This window comes from Spinacia oleracea, chromosome 4 (genome assembly GCF_020520425.1).
Source record: "Spinacia oleracea cultivar Varoflay chromosome 4, BTI_SOV_V1, whole genome shotgun sequence".
Lineage (NCBI taxonomy): Eukaryota > Viridiplantae > Streptophyta > Magnoliopsida > Caryophyllales > Amaranthaceae > Spinacia > Spinacia oleracea.
The window spans coordinates 51,335,882-51,360,311 of NC_079490.1; the positions used below are offsets into that span (position 1 = coordinate 51,335,882).

At 35.8% G+C, this 24,430-nt stretch overlaps 3 protein-coding genes across 3 annotated transcripts; all 3 read right to left on the bottom strand.

The window, feature by feature from the left end:
• Positions 1–5,352: 5,352 nt before the first annotated feature.
• Positions 5,353–11,331, bottom strand: LOC130459831 (uncharacterized). The gene is made up of 5 exons (XM_056827421.1): positions 11,244–11,331; positions 8,512–8,613; positions 7,956–8,384; positions 7,787–7,861; positions 5,353–5,498 (listed from the first exon to the last, which is right to left on the bottom strand). The coding sequence occupies exons 1-4, from the start codon at positions 11,244–11,246 to the stop codon at positions 7,814–7,816; spliced, it is 582 nt and encodes a 193-aa protein (XP_056683399.1). The 5' UTR covers positions 11,247–11,331; the 3' UTR covers positions 5,353–5,498; positions 7,787–7,813.
• Positions 11,332–11,395: 64 nt separating this feature from the next.
• On the bottom strand, positions 11,396–23,854 carry LOC110784026 (uncharacterized). The gene is made up of 7 exons (XM_056841718.1): positions 23,717–23,854; positions 23,374–23,443; positions 20,121–20,292; positions 14,664–14,721; positions 12,279–13,288; positions 11,951–12,195; positions 11,396–11,632 (listed from the first exon to the last, which is right to left on the bottom strand). Exons 5-7 carry the CDS (start codon positions 13,276–13,278, stop codon positions 11,396–11,398), a joined length of 1,482 nt encoding a protein of 493 aa, XP_056697696.1. The 5' UTR covers positions 13,279–13,288; positions 14,664–14,721; positions 20,121–20,292; positions 23,374–23,443; positions 23,717–23,854.
• On the bottom strand, positions 15,731–19,264 carry LOC110784027 (uncharacterized). The gene is made up of 5 exons (XM_056841719.1): positions 17,863–19,264; positions 16,890–17,766; positions 16,503–16,802; positions 16,318–16,423; positions 15,731–16,240 (listed from the first exon to the last, which is right to left on the bottom strand). The coding sequence occupies exons 1-5, from the start codon at positions 19,262–19,264 to the stop codon at positions 15,731–15,733; spliced, it is 3,195 nt and encodes a 1,064-aa protein (XP_056697697.1).
• Positions 23,855–24,430: the final 576 nt, after the last annotated feature.

The window sequence follows — 24,430 nt, forward strand, 5'->3', positions numbered from 1 at the left end:
GATTTGATTATCAAAACGTTCAAATTTTTTGTTGACATTGCTCTTTCATTAAAATTTGAATAAAGTTAGCATAGATTTAGTAAATTTAACAAAATCGGATTGTTATTAAAAATTAATTAAATCGTAAAGTCGTTATTTTTCGAAAATAAAAATTGTTAATTTTGTGAAAAATAACTAAATGCAAATATGTTAGTGAAATTGATTTTTTTTATTAGTTGGTTCGTTTGCACGAACCAAAGGCACGAACACGAGGGGTGTGTGGACGTGTGGCTCGTCCTAGCCACGCAGGCTGCCTCCCCATAGTCGAGCCACAGCAACGCGGGCAGCAGCAAGCGAGCTGCGTGCCGCGCGTGCTGGGGCTAGTGAGCGAGCAAGGCAACGAGCCTTGGCTTGCGAGCTGCGAGCAAGCAAGGGCGAACTGCCTTGCCTTGTTGCGCGCAGCGTCGAGCACCACAACGACACAACAGTGCCACACAGCAGCGACGAGCTGCGGTATGTGTGTGCGATGGCTGCGGGGGCATGGGCGACGTGCTCATGTGCCTCGTAGGCCACATAGCACGAAGCAGTGCTGGGCTAGGCGCAAGCCAAGCCCGCATTGCACTTTTTGTGCATTTTTCGTTTCGTTGGGCTTTAAAATTTGTATTTGCATTAAAATGGCAAACGGGATAATTAATTAATTATTTTATTTAACTTGGGCCGGGCCCTGAGTTTAATTTAATATTTAAATATTTAATTATACGGAATAATTATTGGTTTGAGGGGGAGCCGCTTAATGAAATTAAAATGAAATAATTATTTTTGTAGGTCGCTTTATTTTAATTAAATTAAATTTTAATTAGAATAAATTCTAAGTATTAATAATTTGAAATTGATTAATCTTTTAGGACGCATTTATGTGAACGTGAATTTTAAATAATTCACGTAAATACTTGCCTTTTTAATGGGGCCATTCTTTTTAGGATACGAATGGGTGAATGCATAGAATGTATATTTTTTGTATTGCCGGTACTCAAAGTGACTAGTATGGCCAATCTAGGATAGTTAAATACGGTCTGCGAACCGCTTTATATTTGAATGTAAAGTTTTAAATATGGTCTGCGTACCATTGAAATTTTGATGTAATTTTATTATTTCAAGTATTTCTAAGTTTAGAACTTTAAGTTAGCATTGAATGAAGATTCAAGACGATGTCAAGCTAACAAGATGGTGAAGAAGATTGGATGCTTCAAGACAAGAGTTTTGGGCCATACTAGTTCACCAATTTTATTTATGCACTATATATTATGCTAGAATGTATATTATGCATGAATGCGTTGTTTATTTGCTCGATTAGATTTAGTTCACTAAATAATTGAACCAACATAGAAACAACTAGGTCCAAAGTAATATTGAGTTAGGTTTAGGGATCTAAATCAAGCACTTACAAAAATCTACGGATCTAAGGTAGTAGGTTTCCGCCAAAGCGAGGTGCTATTTTAGTTGACATAGATGGTAAGGCGTCCCAAAGGAGCACGTTGATTGTGGTTTCAACTCAAACAACAATGGCATATATTGTGGCAAAGGGATAAATTATGGTATTAATTTATTAACCAAGAGTTATTTGGAGATTACTAGAAATAGGTTTTGCTTACCTAGAATCTTAAAAGACTTAAGACACGCCAAAGCTGCTTAAGGATTTAGGACTTTTAGGGTGTTAGAATCGTTTCATTCATTATGGACCATGTTTTATTTTTGCATGAATGAAATGTTTAATAGCTTTAATGATTACGTGAATGCTTTTATTTCAATTTATTAAAGTATGATAAATGTTTTCTTTGCTAGTTCATTTTTGTAGACACGTAAATCTTCAACTTTATTGCGTTCGGATAATAGAACTGCGATATTTCCTCGATTGATTGGTAACTTATTTTGTGAGCGATTCTAAAAGAAAAGGAGGGTGAGAGCGTATCTTGAATGCTATTTTCTTATAGTGATCTGCATGGTTGTTTTCAAACTAAAATTTGAATGGTAGACCAATTGGACCTCATATATTCAGAATACTGGGTAGTTTGGAATAATGAAGTATTGAGTTAAAGACTCATGTATAACCAATGGTTAACAACCAATTTTATTTTGATTCGATAATGAATTAGACTCATTGGATGTTGTCATTCAAAGTGAATAAAAGAAAGGGACTTTGTAAGCATAACAAAGTAAGAAGATCAAGCAACACTAAAGGAAAAAACCTCAAGTGCGGGCTCATTTTAAGGGGTTTAGTGCGGGCTTTTACATGTGCAGCACATGGCCTGCCCGCACTTGATGTTTCTCAAGTGCTGCCAAAATATTGGCAGCACTTGATGTTTCAAGTGCTGCCAATTTGGAAAATGAGCCCGCACTTGACATATTTTGTGCTCCCAATTTTAGAATATGAGCCCGCACTTGATATATTTGGTGCTGCCAATTTTAAAAATGAGCCCGCACTTGACATATTTGGTGCTGCCAATATTGAAAATGAGCCTGCACTTGACATATTTGGTGCTGCCAAATTTGAAAATGAGCCCGCACTTGACATAGAAATGGGCAGCACAAACATAAAAATGAGCCGCACTTGGCCTATAAATGAGCCGCACTTGATTTAGATTTGTTGTATAACCGATTTCCCTGCTACATATTACAATTGGACTACGCCACTGATTAACCTCCATACATCATATAAAAAGTATCCAATTATATAGATAATTAAATTAAATAGTATATAATTGTAAATATAAATGTCGATTACATTACAATCATATGAAAAACTAGCTAGCATCCATAATTTAAGATTCTATACAATAAAATATCAAAGACAATCACTGGTAATGAAATTTGCCAACATTTCTCGAACTTCATCTATCTCCTCAAAGGTGAAAGGCCGCTCCCTCGGATTATTGAATACCTTAAAAAGATAACCATCAAAAAAAAATACACACTTTAGTTATATTATAAATATTGAATCGTACAATAAATTAAGACTAAATTTGTTCATAACAAAGAAATAATGAACCGTATAATAATAAATTTGGTTAATTTCGGTCTCAACTTTCAACTAATGAACTGGAATGAGTATTTTAAAGTCATTCCATGTTTAATACACTTAGTTTTATGTTTCAAAGACTCATTCTCACCATTTTGGTGGAAGTTATGCACATTTAATCTTCGTTAGTTCATTATCGATCACGTTTTGACTAAAATGGCTAATTTCGATCCTAACTTTCAACTAATTACTACTACAAAATAGGGCTATAGCAACGCCTTTTTAGATAACAGTTTTCCTGGCGTTGCTATATTATAGCTATTGCAACAGTTAAATAATTATTAATTTTAGTAGACTTTGACTTTGAAAAAACGTTGCTATAGAAAAGCTATTGCAACACTTATATATTATGACTATTTTATTGCAACAGTTTTTAGTTTTTTAATATTTTAATAAGATATTGCAACAGTTTTTTTGTCAAACATCTAAAACATGTTAAAAATTAAAAATAAAATCAAATAAGAAATAGGTTTATTAAAAATATTTCATATGGGCGCGTTTTTTTCCCCAACAGATTGCGTTTATTTTGGGTTTCCCTCTCACTGCTTTCACGGTTTAGGGCTTTGCGTTCCTTGTTCTCTTTCGCCTTCCTCCTCTGCGTTCCTTAAAGCAACAGATTTTATCTTCCATCATCGTTCCTTTGAAGCAACATATAGAAAGTGACGAAATTCAGTTCTGAATTTGCGCGAAAAACCACGTTAGTTTTCATAATTTTGCTCTTAAATTTGATCGAATTTGCTCTTAAATTTTATCGAATTCCCTCATAAATTTTGCTGTTTAAGTTTTCAACCGATTATAATGGATTTTTGTTGTGTTTTTTTGAGTTCTAAATTAGGGTTCTTAATTAGGGAATTCGGTTAATTGGGGAATTTGGATGATTGGGGAATTTGGATGATTTTATTCATGGTGTTTTTGTTGATTACAATGGTTATTTTGGCTTATTTATTAAGTTTGGATCAGTTGTTTGCTCGGTGATGATGCTATGTTGGTTTTTTTTTCTCGTTATGCTCTGCGCTACCCTGTTCTATACTGCTACTGTTATACTACTGCTACTCGTTTTCAACTTGGAAATATATGGAGGGAATATTTCCATATATGTATAAAGTAGCAGAGCATGTTAGGGAGGGAATGTGATGTTGGATATATGTATAAAGTTGTATTGAGTTTTAAAGTGTTCACTTGTGAGAGAATCAAGAACAACGAAAGCTTGAATACTGGTTATATTTTCTGTATATTCCAGATTATTAATTAAAATCACCCATCTTGTTCCTTGCAATCTGCTTATTTGATGTCTACGCTATGTAATTCATAGCAGTAACCTCCATTTACTCTGCTATTATCAGTTGCACCTTTTCTTTTCTTTCCCTTTTTTGAGGAGCGGGGGGTGACAAGGGGTAACCGGGTTTCTCTGTTTCTTGCTGCTTGCCTGCTTCTATAAACATGAAAATTCCACAAAAGAACACCGCTGGCTACCAAGCTACGTGAGTATAAATATGAATAACATTTGATTCTTGGTGGTGAATATATTAAAATTGCATGTGACACTACAAAAAAACGCGGCACATTGTGACGCTTTTTGGGACAAATTGTGACGCTCTACAGTGTCGCTATTTCACATAGCGACGCTTTGGGAGAGGGTCGCTATTTTCATTGCCGCTATTTACCGACGCTTTAGAGCGTCACAATTTGCAAAATATCGACATATTTCTCCGTCGCTATTTGGGATATAGTGACTCTATAGAGAGTCGCAATATTTAGACTGTATAAAGCGTCACTATTTGCACGTGTATAGACACATTTTTCCGCCACTATAAACCACATAGAGACGCTTTAGACACCCGAAATATATAGACTCTTATTAGAGTCACTATATGTTCACTTTCGTGCGAGGTCCCCCCATTCCCTCCAAAATAATTTAGACCCTTTGGAGCGTCACAATTTGCATCATATTATTTTTCATATATACATAATAATTTAGACGCTTTGGAGCGTCACAATTTGCATCATATTTTTTTCATATATATATATATATATATTAATCTAAAATCATGAATTATCTATAAAAATATATATCGACCATAGATAATTAATCATAATCAAATACATTAACTTACTACGTACGTACACTATATATCTTAAAGCAACATATTAACTTGCTATGATTCATATATACTTAAGTAGTTAATTTAGGAAAAGTGATAAAAATCATCTATACATTAAATTAATTCGCAGAGTCTAGTCAAACTGAAATAAAAGCGATATTTTAAAACAAAAATAACTTTCTAACTAGCATTATCATTTTTTCTACAAGATAGTCCAAAACTAAATAAAAACAACTTCCTGACTACGAACAAGTAAACATATCGTTATGCTAGCTTAGCTTCAAGATAACTTGTTTATCTCTTGATCTACATTTACTATTACCACTTGAATCATCAATAATCTGCAGAGAAAATTTAATGTCAAATATAGTATGATGAACATTCCATAAAATCAAGGGAAAATTAACAGTAATCCTAACCAGCTTGATCCTAACTACTAGTCGTCTTCTCAAAATAATATCAACTATTAATCAAGGGAAAAATGCATGACTATTAGAAATATAGACATGAACAATGAATATATATATATATATATATATATATATATATATTATTGGTAAATTAGTTAACTTAATTACCAAAGGTAGAAACCCAAACAACAACCAACAGAAAACAACAAGGGAAACAAAAGCTAAGGGAGCACAGCCCGCACCCAAGCAAAAACAAAAAACACTAAAACATTCTACAACGACACCAGCCAAACTCGCAAAATTTGAGTTATAAAAGGTCATTTTTTACAAATTTGCAATGCTTGTATAATAACACTTTAAACATTAACATTTGATTTTTGCCTTGTTTTTTCCCTGTATGAATTAAAGGTTAGTTCCTACTTCCTAATCAATGGCGAAGAGACAAAAGTTAAAAGTGCTAAGTGTACTTGACGTAGCAAAGACACAATGGTACCACTTGAAAGTTTTCATGATTCTTGGCATGGGCTTCTTTACTAATGTCTATGAGCTTTTCTCCATATATGTGGTGACCAAAATCTTAGGCCGTCTCTATTACACTGAGCCAAATCCAACTAGCCCAGGGTTTATACCCATGAATGTGGCCTTGTGTGGTACCTTTGCTGGGCAACTCATCTTTGGGTGGTTAGGTGACAAGTTAGGAAGGAAAAAGGTATATAGTCTTACCTTAGTCATAATGGCTTTCTTATCCTTAGCCTCTGATGTTCATTAACTTGCTGCTTAAACTGTGACTTTCTTTAATTAGCAGGCTTGCCCATTTGAAAACCAAAAAAAAAAAAAAACAAGACACCAGCCCAACAAGCTACACAGCAGAACCAGACTGAACAACACAAGGTTTGCACAAAAGAACTGCACAACAGCAAGCCAGCCTGAGCAGAACAGTATGCCTGACTGACTGCAAACCTGCAAAACTACGCAACACCAAGACTGAGCAGTAGCAGCAGCTACAACAGCAGGACCTCAAGAACTTTCAGTTTTCAGATTCAGTAGCAGTAGCAGGACCTCAACATCAGGACCTCAACAACAGTAGCAGTAGCAGCAGATTCAGTTTTCTCATGTTATCAAAGCTGTAGATTCTTAATCTTTCGAGTTTAGTTCCTCTTGTCAGTTATAGATTTAGATTAAGACCCTAAGAACTTTCTTTTTTCCTTTGATATAATATTCAGGCGTGATGAGAAGCAAAGCAAGTGATGCTTACAAGTACAATAGCTAAAGAATTTGTACTTGGTATTCATTTATTGGTAATTGGTATTCATTTCTTATGATTTTCTTTTTACTGGTGATTTTAGATGGATGAGGAAATGCTAGAGGAGGAAGTTGGGGAAACAGAAGAAGAGACAAGTACCAAGAATATGTGGGAAAGTGTGGAAACTCTCACTAAATATTATAAGGAGGCTGTTTAACTGGGGATTATCAGACCATTACAGAATAGAGATCGCTGTTTACCGACTAGAAACAGAAAAGAACGAGTTGGTTGAGAAATTATCAACTTGATAGATTTATCCGCCTGCAAGCTGACTTTGATAACTTTAGAAGGAGATCAGGTAAAGAGAGACTATCAGTTCGAAGCGATGCACAGGGAGAAGTAATTGAGAGTCTTCTTCCAATGGTGGACAACTTTGAGAGGGCGAAGCAACAGTTACAACCAGAAACGGATAAGGAAAAACAGATTGATACGATTTTTCTAAGATAGTACTATGAGTGAACAGACCAAAAACGAAACAGACTATAGAAGTCAATCAAACAGAAAACAAGCTTATACTATGAGCAATTTCTATGGCAACTAAAACTTTTTATAGTAGTTGATTTCAGACTTATCTCTCACTCATGGTCAGAGTTCGAATGAGGTTTTATCAGGAGAGTAAGTCGGAGTCGCTGCTGTCTTGGATTGACATTTAACACTGTGTTTTCTTTACGCGTTACAGAAGGAGCATCATAAATTAACTAACAGAAACCATAGTTTGTTAACAACCCAGACCTAACACCAAACTCGTGTTTCAGCTAATATCAACATAATACCTTATTATGATAATACTAAATCTAAACATCTACCTTCTAATCTCACCATCATCCATAAATAATCGACAACTATAAAGCTTGTTTCAGCTATAAGTTTATCTATAAAGCATGAAATGCAGTTAATTAATTCCATATGAAATTACCTTGCATTTGGCAATAGTGTCAAAGTCTCATTTCTCGGCCTGGTTGTCACCATTGCCACCAGAATCATCAGTAATCTACAAAAAGCATTTTAATATGTAAATTAGATATGCCACATTTCAGGTAATGATACATGATGCTCAATCAGAATAATTTCCAGAAATAACTAACCATATTTATTGCTGATTCCGCACCATCTAAAAGGTTCGATGAAACATTCCCTTTGCGTACTTCCTTCAAAACTTGTCCCAAAAAAGAAGCAATCATTTTAAATGATTGTGTTGTTTCTTCAAACTTGGTGTTTAGAACTTGATTTTGTTGCGCAAGGTCCTCATTTTGCTTCTTGACAACTGATATTTCACCTTTCATGTTCTCCACTTCCATAGCATTGTTGTTAACATAGCTTGACCCTTCTTTCCTCAGCAAACCTTCCACTCCAAAGATGTCGCTTTGCTTCACTCCAAATCCATAATTCAGAGGACGTTTAGGTACTTCACCTTTATACATGAGCTCATTAAAGACTGCATTCTCAATTTCAATTACGGGCTTTGAAGAAGAGGAACTCGCAAGATTTTCTTGGACCTTTTTGTTGGCATCCTCCTGTTATATAATATGAAAAGATCACTCAAAATCTATTAACCAAGAATACTATGTACAAGCAAAGAAAAAAATAAATAGACTTCAAGAGACAAGATTGATTTATAGAATTAGCTCAATGCAATGATACCACAAATTGATGAGGAAGTGTGCCATCTTTAAAGCTTCCATCTTCTTTGGCGTAAACTGATTTGAAAAATGCCAATTCGCTAAACACTCCTTTCTTCTCTTTCTGCAATTTCAGGAAAAAAATAAATTGAAAACTGAAATTTTGAAGTTCTGTATACCTGTATTCAGTTTGTTTTGTTTCTGTAACAAGTGGCAAATATTAGTTCTAGTTATTAAGATATTAGGTAAATAAGTTTTTGCAAACTTGTTTGCAGGTACATTTTCTTTGCATTGTTTTTAGTTTATCTTACATGATCCAATAATTAAAATCAATATGGACATTGATGAATCCCATGATCCCAGCTGGCCTCTATGCTTTTGACAGAGGACTAACAGATAATCTATCGATTCTTATAATCTGATAATGTAAACATTGACAGATAATTTGACTACTAAGTGAGTAAATAAAATGAAAACCCAGACCAATTGGACGACTTCGACGCTGTCCCACGGGCACCATAGGGTTCCGATTTCCCCTCATAAGAAGGAGAAGGAGAAGGAAAAGCCTAACTCTTTGAAGGTTGTGAGGGCAGCGCCGAAGGCAGAGTCGAATACCGATGCTAAGAGTGGAGTTCAGAAGTTTAGGGTCAAGCTGTTGCCTGAAAGTGGTGGCCAAGAGTGTCATGGATGTTCTCTGTATGGCATGTTGTTCTTGCAGCCGTTTACATACGTTTTATTCTGTTATTGTTGTGTTTATTGATTTTGGCTTCTGTATATCCTTTAGCGAGCTTGGATTTCCTGTTGGTTTTCAGTTCTAGAACAATGTATTGTCATCATGAAGGGGATTAGAATTTCCTGGAACATATATGGTTTCCTGAATGAATACTTTATTGGTTTCGAGTCAGATGTTTGGGAAAGAACCGGATTAGTTGGTTGTTAACTTTTTATGTCAGCTAGAATTTAGCTAAATTAGTGAGTTTTAGTGCTGAATGGCTTGATCAATTATCAAAAGTTCTAGAACAATGTATGTCATCATGAAGGGGATTAGAATTTCCTGGAACATATATGGTTTGCTGAATGAATACTTAATTGGTTTCGAGTGAGATGTTTAGGAAAGAACCATATTAGTTAGTTGGTTGTTAACTTTTGATGTCAGCTAGAATTTAGCTAAATTAGTGAGTTTTAGTGCTGAATGGCTTGACCAATTATCAAAAACTCATTTTAAAGGATCAAAGACATTATTTCGGGAATAAATTATATGGTGGACTGGTTGTGGTGAGGTGAAGCTTTGTTATTTTGGTTGAAATGTTAATAGAGAAAGGAATGTTGTTGGTTGTTTGTTGATTGGATAGGTTTGAATTTGTGTAATTGATTTACTCTTGAATTAGTCATGTTTAGGCTGTTGTGCTTGATTAATCTCAAATTAGAAATAATAATGGTGTTGATTTGCAACATTTGCAGCTCACAAGGCCGCACTTCACATCATCTCTAATTTTATTTACATTATGCTATGCTCTTATTAATGCTGGTTTTGATGTCTCAGCCTTACTTCAATAGCTGGGAATATCATCAACTGAAACAAGTGAGAAAGTTGGGACATTTTCACTTGCATATGCAGCTCACAAGGCCGCATCTCCGATAAAGTTTCTGCCTACACTTGCCCTAACTCCATTGTTGCTTCCTGGATTTCAAGAAAGTAGATAAAGATAACTAATCCCAGAATATATGACTACTCTGTATATGACTTTTCTTCCATTTGTGTAATACCAGAATATGTTATTGGATACGTAGCAGAATCAACTCTTTGTCATTTCATTGTGAATTTGCATTTTAGTGTGTTAAGAGCAAATGCAAGAACCATTAATTGCTGGCCTATCTCAAACATAGATCTCCATAACAAGTTATCTGTTAACAGCTACTTACTTGATCTGTTCTCACTAAGACCAACAATGTAATTTACAGGCTACACCTACAGACTAACAGCTAAACATGTTTCGTTCACAATTAATTGATTATCATTGCAGGGTTTTTGTTGTAAAAATGCAGATCGAATAATGATTAGTTATGCTTAATTATGCATAATTTTTATTCTTTGTTATTGACTTTTAGTTAGAACTTTGTGAACAATTTTCTATCGCCTGAAGTTTATGGGGATAATGTAATAGAATGAAATACTGCCTTTGTTGTTTAAATTGAATAGTTTTTGCAGCTTCATGCACTGCAGATGGACTTCATTGCCTCTGCTTTCTGATTTTTTGTACTTTAAACTTGGAGTAGCCACGCACACCCGCTCCCATCCCCAGACCACCCTCCAGAATCATACTTCTTAGTTCCTGTTAAAAGTTGACTCTATTTGACAGTAATAGTGTCAGGTAACCCCGTTTCCTGATCCTAAAAGCTCTAAGTTCATGAGAATCTAGGACAACTATCTCCAAAACGTTTGAAGAGTCACATAATGTATACTTCTGCAACATGGTTTATAACAGAAACGGAAAGTAGGAAGATTTTCCCAGCTGCTACTTTCAATTCCATTTGCCCGCATAGCCAACTTTTCTACATTTCTCTACTTTAACATTAGAAAACTAAAGAATGTCCTTATGTGTGAGATTAGATATGCATATACGAGTAAATATTACTCTTATTTGTTTATGAATTTTAGACTTTTATATCACTCTTATTTGTTTATGAATTTTAGACTTAGCACCTATAGCAATTGAAATGCTACAAACCAAATAGCTAGGTTGAAAAGCATACCATATCAACTCTTCGATTAGCAAAGCTTGTAGCACCACTGTTGTGCTTATTGCCTTGTAAAGCTCGAGCATTTTTTTCCCATTTCAGATTTTTCCTAGTTTCATGAAACCAATGTTAGCATATATAGGTGAAACAAATAAAACTTACTAAATTTAGGATATTTTGGGGTCACAAACCATGGCCTCTGGTAAAAGCCAACAATCTACCAATTCCGTCCAACTCCTAGTGGACACTCCATCAGGCACGTTGGCATAGTTCTCTTCTCGAGATTTATTCACTGGATCGAAAAAATCCCTCTTCAATTTGTATCGATGATTGTTCCATGGTTTGTCAATACGCATCACTAGTGCCTTGTTAACTAGAGGTCCATCAGGTAACACAAAATGTTTCTTCAAAAAAAAAAGGAAAAATTAAGTTACAATGTTAACAAAATAATTTGCCTAGCTAGTTCTGATCAGATCAGATCAGACTGATCTGTCTGATCTGATCAGCACTGATCTGATCAGAACTAGCTAGGTGAACTTAGTGATTCTGCAGAAACTTAACCCGGGGTCGGAACCCCCATGACCAAATAAAAACCTGAAAAACGGGCAACTGATTGATGAACACAGATGGAAACAGAATAAATTTAAAGCTAATTACACAGTTAACCAAGCTAAAATAAAACTACAATTAACATAAGTGTTAAGAACAATAAATCCACATACCCGAATCATTGTAACAACATTAGTTTTTAACTGATTGTTCACAGCACGCCAACTTGGGACTCCCACTGGACAAAGTGAATCATTTTTTGCAATATCTCCAAGGAAGCTCACAAGGATCTTCCCACCTTTTCGAATAGGTTGGTTGAATTCATTGAGCTTGACAATGTATCTGAACCCCTTTGCATCATGCCAAACGTCTCGAGGCAGAACTGGTCCCTTTACCAGATGTCGTATTCCATCAGCATCTGTCACAGGAGCTAAATCAGACTAAAAAATCACCAAGATCGATAATTTACAGTTTGCATATTTGATGTAGAGACATGTTTACCTATAGCTATAGCCTCCACCTTCTCATCAAACTCCCTCGATTCTGGCCAATTTGGAATAATGATTCGATGTCGAAGTGTTGCTTTCTTCACAGCAGTATCACTTCCTTCTCCTTGATCAAATTCATTTTCACTCTCAGAAGCCGATTCTTCAAATTCGTCCCAGTTGTAGTTTGGCATAACTTCACTCTCAACCTGATTGGATGGAGGAGATCGCAGAGGTTGAAATGCATTCTCACTCACATGCATGTATGTTGGAGGCAACTGACCTTCTTGCTTCCCGGTTCTCTTTTTCATTGCCATGGTGTCTGGTGGTGTAGGAGATTGTGACATCACATGTTTTGTTGCTCCCAAAGGTGCAACAAATGCTCTTTTCTCTAAATGTGGTTTGACACTTGTAAAAGAAGATACCGGCTGTTGTGTAGCTTTTTGAGGCTGTTGTGTAGCTTTGTGAAGCTGATGGGTAGCTTTTTGAGGCTGATTGGTAGCTGTTTGAGGCTGTTGGGAAGCTTTGAAAGGCTGCAAAGAAGGCTGCAAGGTAGCTTTGAAAGGCTGCAACACAGGCTGCATAGTAGGCTGGTGTGGATTCGGTGTTGACGCTTTTTGTGTTGCAATTTCAGTCAGATTGGGAAACGTAGGTCCTTTATACCATCTACTTTGTGTTGTTCCTGTAAGAGTGGGCGAAATTGGTTGTTGTAATGGGTTAGAGGATGGTTTTGTCTGGGTAAAGGATGGTTTTGATAATGCCTTCAGTTGTGGCTTTGAAACCATGGAAGTAGGCCGAGGCAAGGATGATTGTGGTGCAACCATGGTTTTTTTAGCAGCTACTGGTTGCTTAATGGGTTGTGATACCGTCCCAAATGTCTGTGACACTCCAAGTGTTGGAGGACTGAACGGTCCCCAGTTTTGGGTGGATGGATCAGAAGATTTTGGGGACTTGGATGCAGCAATGCTCGACCCTTCGTCAATAGCTACCAATGTTCTTTTAGTCCTGTAACTCATATTTTAGTTCCTGTTCAGAAAGTAAGAAACACAATCAGCCATGAATAAAAAGGTCATTAAACCAACTCAATTGCTACAAGAATGAATCACTAAATAGGATAATAGGTATTCACTCAAAGTGACAATCATACACGTTAAATCAGTTTAACATTTTCACATAAACAAGAATTACAATGAGCAGAAAACTCAGTAAATATAGAAGCAAAGTGCAAATCTGATTGAGAAAAAGAAATTCATCCTGGCTCTAATTGGTCGTTAGCTCACTGAGTGATCTAGAGTCTAGAATATACAAGTCATAGACTCAAAAGTCTGAAACCTTCAAGGAACTTGAAAACTTTATATTGGAAGGCCTTTTGCTCCGTTCATCCCTTTATTAAGTTTCATTATAACCTGTCACATTACAAGCATAAGCACGAAACAAGATAAAGAAGGCAAACCAGAAAGGAAACAACTAACGGAAATGCACTGAAGATATTATCAGAAAGTGAAGATATTAGCACTATGGAAACAACCAACCTCCAGGTGGCTACCAAATCTCCCTGGAGGTCGAATTAGCACTATGGCCCCTACGAATGTGGATGCGAATGAGTGTGTAGCAGCTTGGTGGAATGAGGAGGGTGATGGATGGCATTTGGAGGGATTGATCTCACATCTTTGGGTGCACGAACAGGAAGCTATCAAGATAATGAGGGTAGCAAGAATTTTGTTTATCTCCCTTGAACTCAAATTATCCCTTTATTGGTTTTAACATGTATTTTGTTTCTGCAGAGATACTTGAAATTTGAAGAATCTGCAGGTGACCCTGCGCGTGTTCAGATTCTATATGAACGTGCTATCACTGAGTTTCCTATATCTAGTGATTTGTGGACTGACTATGCATGCTATATAGAAAAGAAGCTCAAGGTACTTTCTCAATTTCTGATTTTAACTGTTTTGGTTGAGAAATCTGCTAGCTAGCTTATTGTCAGTTGCCAAAAAACAATTTTTTCAGTTCTGATGGATCAAAGAGATGATCTCATAGCTGGCACACTTCCTTTTTTTTGGGTGTAGTTTAGACTGAAGTTATAAGCAATATTTTAGTTGGCCTACACTCATTTACTACACTTTTGCTCTACAGTTATGAGGGAAAGGGCAAGATGAACCTGCTACACCCTCCTTTTCTGAGATTCAGACTACAGTGAAAACTCTCAATTTTTATATTATCATGGCACCAGGAAAAAGCTAAAGAACAATCTAAAACAAGTCATCAAACAAATCAGGAAGCTGTGAACCAGCAAAACAACATCAAGCAACAGTTGCATGTCTGACATGTATTAACAAAATGATTTGGCTACCTTATTAGTTATTCCCCATTCTGTTTTGAAAAGAAAGGAGGGGAACCATACCTAGAATAAAGATCTTTGCTGCTTGATTCAGAGAGCCTAAATCAGTAATATCCTGAGCCTGTAGTTTTAAGAAAATGATTATCAAGAGAGTTATACATTCCATAGGAGAGAAAACAGGCGATAAAAGGATCAATATTACAATACAAATGAGCTTAGAGAAGCTTGAAAAAAGCTAGCTATAATTATATAAAGTCGGTGGTCACATATGATTCTCAAAGTCAAAAGACATAGAAAGAGGATCCAATGGGTGATCCAGCAGCTTAGTATAGTAGTAAATGGCAGCTTTGAAGAGGTGGATGCACATTGTTAATTGTTAACATGAATGCAGAACACAAACATCTAAGGGAGAATCAAGCCTAAATTGCAGAACTCGAAACAGACAGAAACATAAATGAAGAAGTAAAGAGGTAACGTGTTGATACTTGTGTAATATTGGAAACTACTGGAGTGATGTTTACTGTTATAAACAATGAAATCTAGTGAATTGTTTTTAGCAATATTTTACATTGGAGTCATTTCATGATTAACTCACAGCATTTCACTAATCTTACAGATTCAAAACCGGTTTGTCTGTGTGGTTCTCCTTAGATAGCCAGGCATGATATTTTGGCAACTCTGACAGATACGCTTTGTCAAAGGGGGGTAAAATTTTCAGAACCAAGACAGATGCATACAAACAAGAATCAATCTTTTCCCAATAAACCTTATTGTTTAGTTATAATGGACCAACCCACCCCTGACACACATTTTCTTGTGTACCACAGGCGCAACAAAAAAGGGAAGAAAAGCAACAACAACACTGCAACAACAATGAACCAAATCAAATACAAAAGGGGGAAATCACAAAAAATAAAGATAAATTGCCCCCTTTTCACGGAATAACGGTATAAAAATATCTGTATCACCATCAAAGAAACTAGTAGTAGGGTACTTGGACATTAGTAGACAATAAAATAAGTGAGTATAGATTAAGTATATAACTCATTATTCAACCAGATTAAACAATATGACTCACAACGTCATGAACAAATACAAATCCAAAGCAAAACAATAAAAAATAAGCATGATCAATTGGTTCCACCCTCTTCCTCTACTGGTAAAGAATCCCCTAAATCAAACACATCTCTAGGCTTGTTCTTAACAACATGCAACCATCCCTTTTGTATCTCATCTTCTATGTAAAAAACTTGTTTTGCTTGAGATGAGAATACAAATGGATCATCTTGCAACAATCGTCCAGAATACATCAATTTAGAGAAATTGACACATACTCCGCCATTTGGATATGCTTTTACACCCCTATGAATGTCTACCCAATCACAACGAAACAATACAACTTTGTAATCTCCGTAATAATCTAATTCATAGATATCTTTCACTTTTCCATAGTAGGCATCTCCATCCGCTTCGACCATAATTCCAGAATTTTGTGTCAAAAGACGAGAATCGCGATCCGTGGAAAGGAATTTGTATCCATTGATTATGTATCCTTTTAATTTTCTACCATAAGAATGCAAACCACCCGCCAAAGCTTTTCTTAGTTTCCCATCTTCGGTGGTTGCATCTATGTAATGTACCTACGATGATACATCATTAAATCAAATACATTTTTTTTAAAAGAAGTATGTATTCACATTAAAAGAACTTAAGTAACCTTATTTTGCAGCCACCCTCCAAACTCATTGATGATCCAGTTACTTTCATCACTCTCCGTGACTGGATTTTGTAAGTTCATTTGACGTTTCTCGGTTAAAAATTCACTTCATGGAAGAAGAACAAAATTAAAAATCATCTATTATAACAATTGATAATTCAAAAGAAAACCAACATAATACTTACTCCAGATCCCCTTTTATCTCATCAGAGTGAAGCAAAATGTAGCGATGAGCTTGTTTTAAGCTTTTGTCATCAAGGCGAATGCTGACCTCCTTCCCAATAACTCGACCACCAGAATTAAACAAGTAATCATTGGGATTTGGAATGTCATCATCCATCCTTTTAGGTATGTTGAAAATGGTCTTAACACCTTGAAGATATCTCGAACAAAACCTAATTGTCTCCTCTAAAAGGAAGCCTTCTGCAATAGATCCTTCAGGTTGGGCTTTATTGGTTACATGTGATTTCAAATGGGACAAGTACCTTTCAAATAAAACATTTGTAATTAATATATGATAAATGTGAAATATTAAATAAAAAGAATATAATTTAGACATGTAAGATATTAACCTTTCAATGGGATACATCCATCTGTATTGCACTGGTCCACCAAGTTTAACCTCCTCCACTAAGTGAATCAACAAATGGACCATGATTGTGAAAAATGAAGGCAAAAACTCCTTTTCCAACTCACAAAGAGTTAAAATAATTTCATTTTGAAGACCATCTAAATCATCTGGATCAATAGTTGTAGAGCACAACTTCTTGAAAAAGGAAGACAATCTAGCCAACAAGTCAATTACTTTTGTAGCTTTAGAGGCCCTTAAGGCAACGGGAAGGATATCCTGCACTAGAACATGGTTGTCATGACTTTTGAGGTTAATCAACTTCCTTTGCTTCATATTCACACAACTAGAAAGGTTGGATCCATATCCATCAGGAACTTTAATTTTCTGCAAAACATTTAGGAACCTCTCCTTCTCCTCCGTAGACATAGAATAGGAAGCCGGAGGCATGCATTCACCTCCGTTAGGATTAGTACTCAGCCAAAGGTGAGACTTTATTCTCCATGCTTCAAGGGCTTCTCGATCATTCCTACTATCTCTATTCTTATCCATGCTAAGAAGAGTTCCCAAAATATTCTCAGACACGTTTTTCTCAATGTGCATCACATCTAAATTATGCCTTAGAAGATTATGCTCCCAATACACCAAATCAAAGAATATGCTTCTCTTGGTACCAAAGTCACTTTCATCTTGGACATCATCGTCATCATCGTGTCCTCTTTGCCTCTTTTTCGGTGGTGCCTTCGACTTTCCGTAAACATGCTTCACCTTTTCTTGCTGCCTCAATATATCAGTGCCGCTAGGACGAGATGGGGCTTTACCCCACTCATTAGTTCCAAACTTCTCACAAAACTTGTCACCTTGACATCGATATGGGTGATCTGCAGGTAACCATTTTCTATAGCTACAATAGCAAATCTTGCTCCCAAATCTATCAGAAGGCGTGGAATCTTAGCATATAGGACATGCATTGTAACCTTTTGTGCTCAAACCAGAGAGCATTGCATAGCCGGGAAAGTCATTAATAGTCCAAAGCAAAGCCGCACGCAAATTAAATTTCTCTCCGGCAAAAGCATCAAAAGCTTCAACCCCTGTCCACAGCAATTTCAATTCATGCACTAATGGCTGCAGATACACGTCAATATCATTTCCGGGACCTGATTTTCCAGGAATAAGCGTGGACAGAATGAAAGAAGACGGTTTCATACATAACCATGGTGGAAGATTATAAGGAATCAACATCACTGGCCACGTACTATAAGTGGTGTTCATTAAACGGTAAGGATTAAAACCATCACTCGCAAGACCTAATCGAACACTACGAGGGTCTAATGCAAAATCACTGCGACGCTCATCAAATGCCTTCCATGCTAAGCCATCTGAAGGATGCCTTAAAATCTTCTTATCATCTTCACCCAATCGCTCTGTATCATGCCATCTCATATCTTCTGCTGTTGATGATGACATGTAGATTCTTTTTAGTCTCGGTATAAGAGGGAAATATCGCATTACCTTAGCTGGCACACCTTTCTTACAAGTATCCGTACCTTGATCACTTACAACGTTGCCCCTATCCTTAGTTTTCTTCCACCTCGATGTACCACAAACATGACATTTGTCTTTCTTTAAAAATTCACCCCAATACAACATGCAATTATTCGGACAAGCATCAATCTTTTCATACCCAAGGCCCAAGTCTTTTATCATTTTCTTACTGTAATAATAAGAAGAGGGAAAATCAAGTATTTGAGGAAATGCATCTAGAATTAGCTTCAACAACATATTGAAAGATTCTATGGACCAGTGATTCATACACTTCAAGTGAAACAAGTGTAACAGAAAAGATAACTTTGAAAAATTGATACACCCCTCGTACAATTTCTCCTCAGAAGCTTCAAGCAACTTCTTATATGTCACATCTTCTTCTATTGTAGAATAATCATATTCTACATCTGTGTCATAGGCCAAGGGCTCCTCAATCCATTCATCATCCTCTCGTGCTTCTAAATTTGGGCAATTGGGAGGCATATTAACACTAAATGCTGATCTTAATAGCCCTCCCATATTATCTCGACCTACAAACCCACTTTGGTTATCAAGGGATCCTTCACTAGTAATCCCTCCATCACTCTCAAACATACGCTGAAACGTATCCCCTTTACCATGAAAAATCCAATCCTTATATGGCTTATAAAATCCCTTAAACAAAATATGCCTCTCCACTTCATTTACGGAGAACCATTTCTCTACCTTACAGTTCTTACATGGACATCTAATTTTTCCTTCGACTAGATCTTGCTTGGCAAACTCAATAAATTCCATACAACCGTCGATATATTCATGATGACCAGTGGGTAGATCGATCCAACTTTTATCCATATCTATACGAAATTAGTTGAGTAATTAGTAATATACGTCGGTCGCAGAATAGGAAATTTTTATATGTACTTATTAAAATATTATAATCATTCTTAGAACCTTGATATATCACACGAGATTAATTTAAGTCACATAACACCTCCGTACACAACTCTTCTTAATTCATACCATAACTTATGGTTTTTTGTTTAATCATTCTTCCTTAGTGACTAATATTTGTGATCTATCTTCATCTTCTAAAAGTTATTACCCTATATCACTTCCATATTATATTTTCTTTTTGCGTACAAGATCATACTTTCAACTTCACATGAATTTGCAAGGAAAATAAAGCATGTGATTTTAGCGCACAAGGTGATATTTTCAACTTCACACGAAGACAACAATATAAATCCATTTTTTAAAAAGAGTAAGAGTACCTTAAGTAACGTGGCATCACATAATCAGAATTTATGGTAAAATTTCTTGGATTAAATGTAATTAAGCTAAGCAAAATTATGTAGTGGGGATAATGTAATTAGACAAACAATACCAACACAAAATGCCAAAGCTAACAAAAATACGTACTTACAAATTTGAAGCTATTATATCAAAACATTTGAAATTAAATCAACAGGAATACAATAGAAAGATCCAACTTTTGCATGATTGACGTAAGTTATGATAGCACAATAAACGTCGGTATATGCTCATTGTATATATATTGGACATCGAGGAAATGTAAAGCCACGGAAATTATATTCTAACACTTAACAAACCTAACTTGCAGAGTTGTAGCCCACCCTTGTCCATACAAAATTAGGGAAATAACAATTGTCCAATAAAAAACCTAAAAGGGACTTTATAGTATACATACCTCTAGTATCAAAGAGCATATGCAACGTACGAACCGATGCACGAACCTACGAACAACGCTAAAGACTTGCAGGAAACCTTGAACCGGTGTAGCAACGCACGAACTGATGCACGAACCTACGAACAACGCTAAAGAATCACAGGAAACCTTGAACCGGTGTGGTCGGCGAAACCTGATAATGTTGATAAATTATGGTCAACATATAAGGACACCAACATTATCAGGAATTTAAAATCTAAAAAATATAGTAGATGAAGTTATCAACTTAAACAGAAAACACTACAAACATATCAATTCATGACCATGAATGCTCCATGAAAATGAACAAATGTAGGGAAGCAATGTGCTAAGCGCAGGTCAAAGAAGGGTGTTTTTTCTACATGGAAAGTAAAAGCAAATATTATCTGCAATCTACTCCGCGATAAGGGGATCAAGCAATTGAGTTTACGAAAGTCGTTATTGTGGGGCGACAAAAATACCAGAGGAGAGAGAAAGGAGATAGTGGTGAACGTAGAGGGACAGGAGAAGAAGTGAACTGATCAGAAGTGAACTGATCAGAAGTGAACTGATCAGAAGTGAACTGATCAGAAGTGAACTGATCAGAAGTGAACTGATCAGAAGTGAACTGATCAGAAATGAACTGATCAGAAGTGAACTGATCAGAAGTGAACTGATCAAAAGTGAACTGATCAGAAGTGAACTGATCAGGACTGATCAGGATTGATCAGTAAGGACTGTTCAGAACTGATCTGATCAGGACTGATCTGATCAGGACTGATCTGATCAGGACTGATCTATTTTCTATGTCGTCTGAGAGTGCAAGTGTCACAGTCCATAGAAAGCTAGCTATTCCATTTATTACTCAAAAGTGATCACCATACTCCGTATTAAGCAGCCATATTATCTCATATTCAAGGAAGTTGACAGAACACAACACATAATTAAAAAGACTCCCAAAAGTTTTATAATAATATTAATCCTACCTTGTTATGTCTAATCTAAATATTAGTCATTATAGATTACTCTTCTATTATGACTCATCAATTCCACGATCAATTATTTATAACTTGTACACCGTAGCAATCAGTATGTATTACTCCACTTCTTAAGCTCTTAGCTAGTGTTTGTTTGAATAATGAAATAAGAATAGTAATCACAATTTTGGATTAGATTCTATTAATTTGTTAAGAATAGAGTTATTCAAATAGAACGATAATCTCATGATTGAGCTTGAACTGATTTAGTGAAACACTCCTATCCGGTGCAATTGCATAGCCTCTAAAACGTTTTCTGTTAATGTTTCCCATTTTTTCCCGGTTATGCGCAACACATGATGTATATAGTTAAGGTTCGATAGTTATATTAGCAACACCAACATAAATTGGGATGTTTTCCAATTCCAATTACATTATTTATGTGTGGGATAAAGTAATTAAACCTAAACAACACCAACACAAATCAGGAGAAGAAGTGAACTGATCAGAAGTGAACTGATCAGAACTGATCAGGATGGATCAGTAAGGATTGATCAGGACTGATTTGATAAGGAATGATCCGATCAGGACTGATCTGATCAGGATTGATCAGAGCAGGACTGATCTATTTTCTATGTCGTAAATAGCCTAGGACTGATCTATTGTCATGTAATGCATGATCTATTGTCATGTAATGCATGATCTATTTTCTAAAATCAATAGAGATAAAAAGTTCAGGTATGTAATAAAAAATACTCTAAACAGCTCTATAGAGAAGCACTAAAAAAAGCTAGGTAACGACTCTTTACCATAATTCCATAAACCCTTACTCGCAAGTTCAAAATAATTCAACAGAAGAATACAATGTCGTTCTTTCTAACAATAGAACCTAAAGTTTAGCCAAACCATCCATCTCAAAAATTTGCTACTGTTACTTTTAACTCGATACATGTTGAAACTAACTGATATGTTATTATCAAAGCTCGTAGTCATAAAAACCGTTTATGCATGCTGCAGTTTATTGGGGCAAAGATGGGGGCCTCAAGACTACAAATACAAACAGAAAGTGGCCTAATTAGCATCCCTAGTAATATCTGATGTGTTGTTGTGAAATATCTTCCTAGAGGTGCCCTAAAGAAATACCTCATTGATAATCGAAGGAAGAAGCTAGCTTTTAAGGTTGTCCACCAGTTGGCGCTTGATCTTTCTAGAGTGACAAATAATTTTGCAAACTCAGATAAATAATACCGGATGATAAGCTATAGTTCAAAGCTACTCTCAACTTGGCATGATAAACCCAGATAAACAATAAGCTAGTGCTGATAAGATAATATTTGGTTAGCTATGACAGTTCAAAACCGGATGATAGAAACTCAGAAATGGTTATCTGAGTTTATCATCCCAGCTATGACAGTTCAAAAATCAAAACCGGATGTTCTATCCCTTAACTCAGTTAAGCTATAGTTCAAAGCTACTCTCACTTCTCTGTGTTTGAACTGCATATATTCAGATTAGGGTGCTTACTGCATAGGTTTATTCCTTACTCCATACAACTGGTAGTCAAACCTATATTTGGTGCCAACTAAAGCAGGGAAAGGCAAAGAAATTTATAATAAAGACAAGCAAAGTGCTGATAAGATAAGATATTTAACACTGCGATACACTGCCACTACCTAATACTACAGTTATGACATATAGAAAGCATGCAGTAGCTTAACATAACGATGACAGACAATGAGCTTATCAGTCGCCTAATACTAAGTTCTGCTTTGTAAAGCTCAGTTCTGTTTTGTGCAAAGTTTGTTCAGTTCTTTTCTACTTACAGTCAGTCCATCGGTCACACATTTCACATAATCAGTCACAGAAAACAGTGTAGCCTCAAAAGAAGTTATAGATAACAGTAGAAAATGCTAAGTGAAAGGGTTCAAATAATTAGTATAAGTTCTATAGCGACAAATAATTTTGCAAACTCATCCAACATGCACATTTGATGCACCAAGTTTCTCACTAAAGACAACCTAAACTAACCAAGTACAGCTAGGTGTCTTAAAGATTGACAACAGATTTTTCATACTAAGTACCAGATATCTTGGTCAGAGATTATCACCTAAATCTCACTAAATGTCTGTGTGTCTTTATACAAAGCATTGCCATGTATCCAAATTTCAAAGATTCTAGGCCAACTAAAAGTTGCAAATTTAAAACTATGGAATCACAAAAGTACAAAGTAATTCAAGAAAGATACCGCAGAAAATTAGAAATAGATAGACAATACCTACAGTAGTAACAACACGGAAGAAGAAGTCAGACGTTCACCACTTTCCAACTATCGTCCAAATTACCAACTATCTGCAATTGAAAACTAAAATAAATGAAATAGCAAACACTCTGTAAGCGGTATATAGAAAATCACAAAAACTAAGAAGACCCATTCTAGTTTTTTTCTTGAATTAAGGATGCAATATAACATGGAAAACTTAAAGGCATATGATTGACATTAGAAATTGACATGAAAAAACGTGAATTAACAATATATGACGGAAATTAAAATAGTGAATCAAAACTAAACATTGTTATATGATAAAAATCAAATAGTGAAGGCGTGAAGCAGACCAAAAATACCTGGCGAATATATCCGGCAACACCGAGGATGAAGCAGCAATTAAGAAACCAGAGTATGCTTGAATTTCTCCAATTAAAAACCAGAGAGAGCAACGAATTTATCTTGAATTTGTTGGGCGAATTGTGAATTCAATAATTGGAATTTTTCATGAATTTATAGGATGAGGAGTGAGATAGCTTATACTGGGAGATTTGACTTTGCTAACGTAAAGGTTGAAGACGGAATTCATGGAATTCGTTAATGGCCGGTGCTGAAGGTGAGGAGGAGAGATACGAATTCATCGGAAATCTGACGAGGGTGGTTAGTTTCGTAAAGCAGCAAGGTATGTCGGTGGGAGGAGGTTGAGAGAAACGTGGGAGGTGGGTTGAGAGTTAGGCGGGATTCTGCGAAAAAAACAGAGAGTTAGGCGGGATTTTTTGCCCAAAAATTCAGTTGCATTGCTGCCTCACAAACACGTGCAACACACGTGTCTTTTTTTTGTAAATAGCGACGCTTTAGAACGTCGAAATATTTTGCGGCTCTCTAAAGCGTCGCAATTTACAAATTAATATTCACTTATTGAAAGGCCGCTCCCTCGGATTATTGAATACCTTAAAAAGATAACCATCAAAAAAAAAATACACACTTTAGTTATATTATAAATATTGAATCGTACAATAAATTAAGACTAAATTTGTTCATAACAAAGAAATAATGAACCGTATAATAATAAA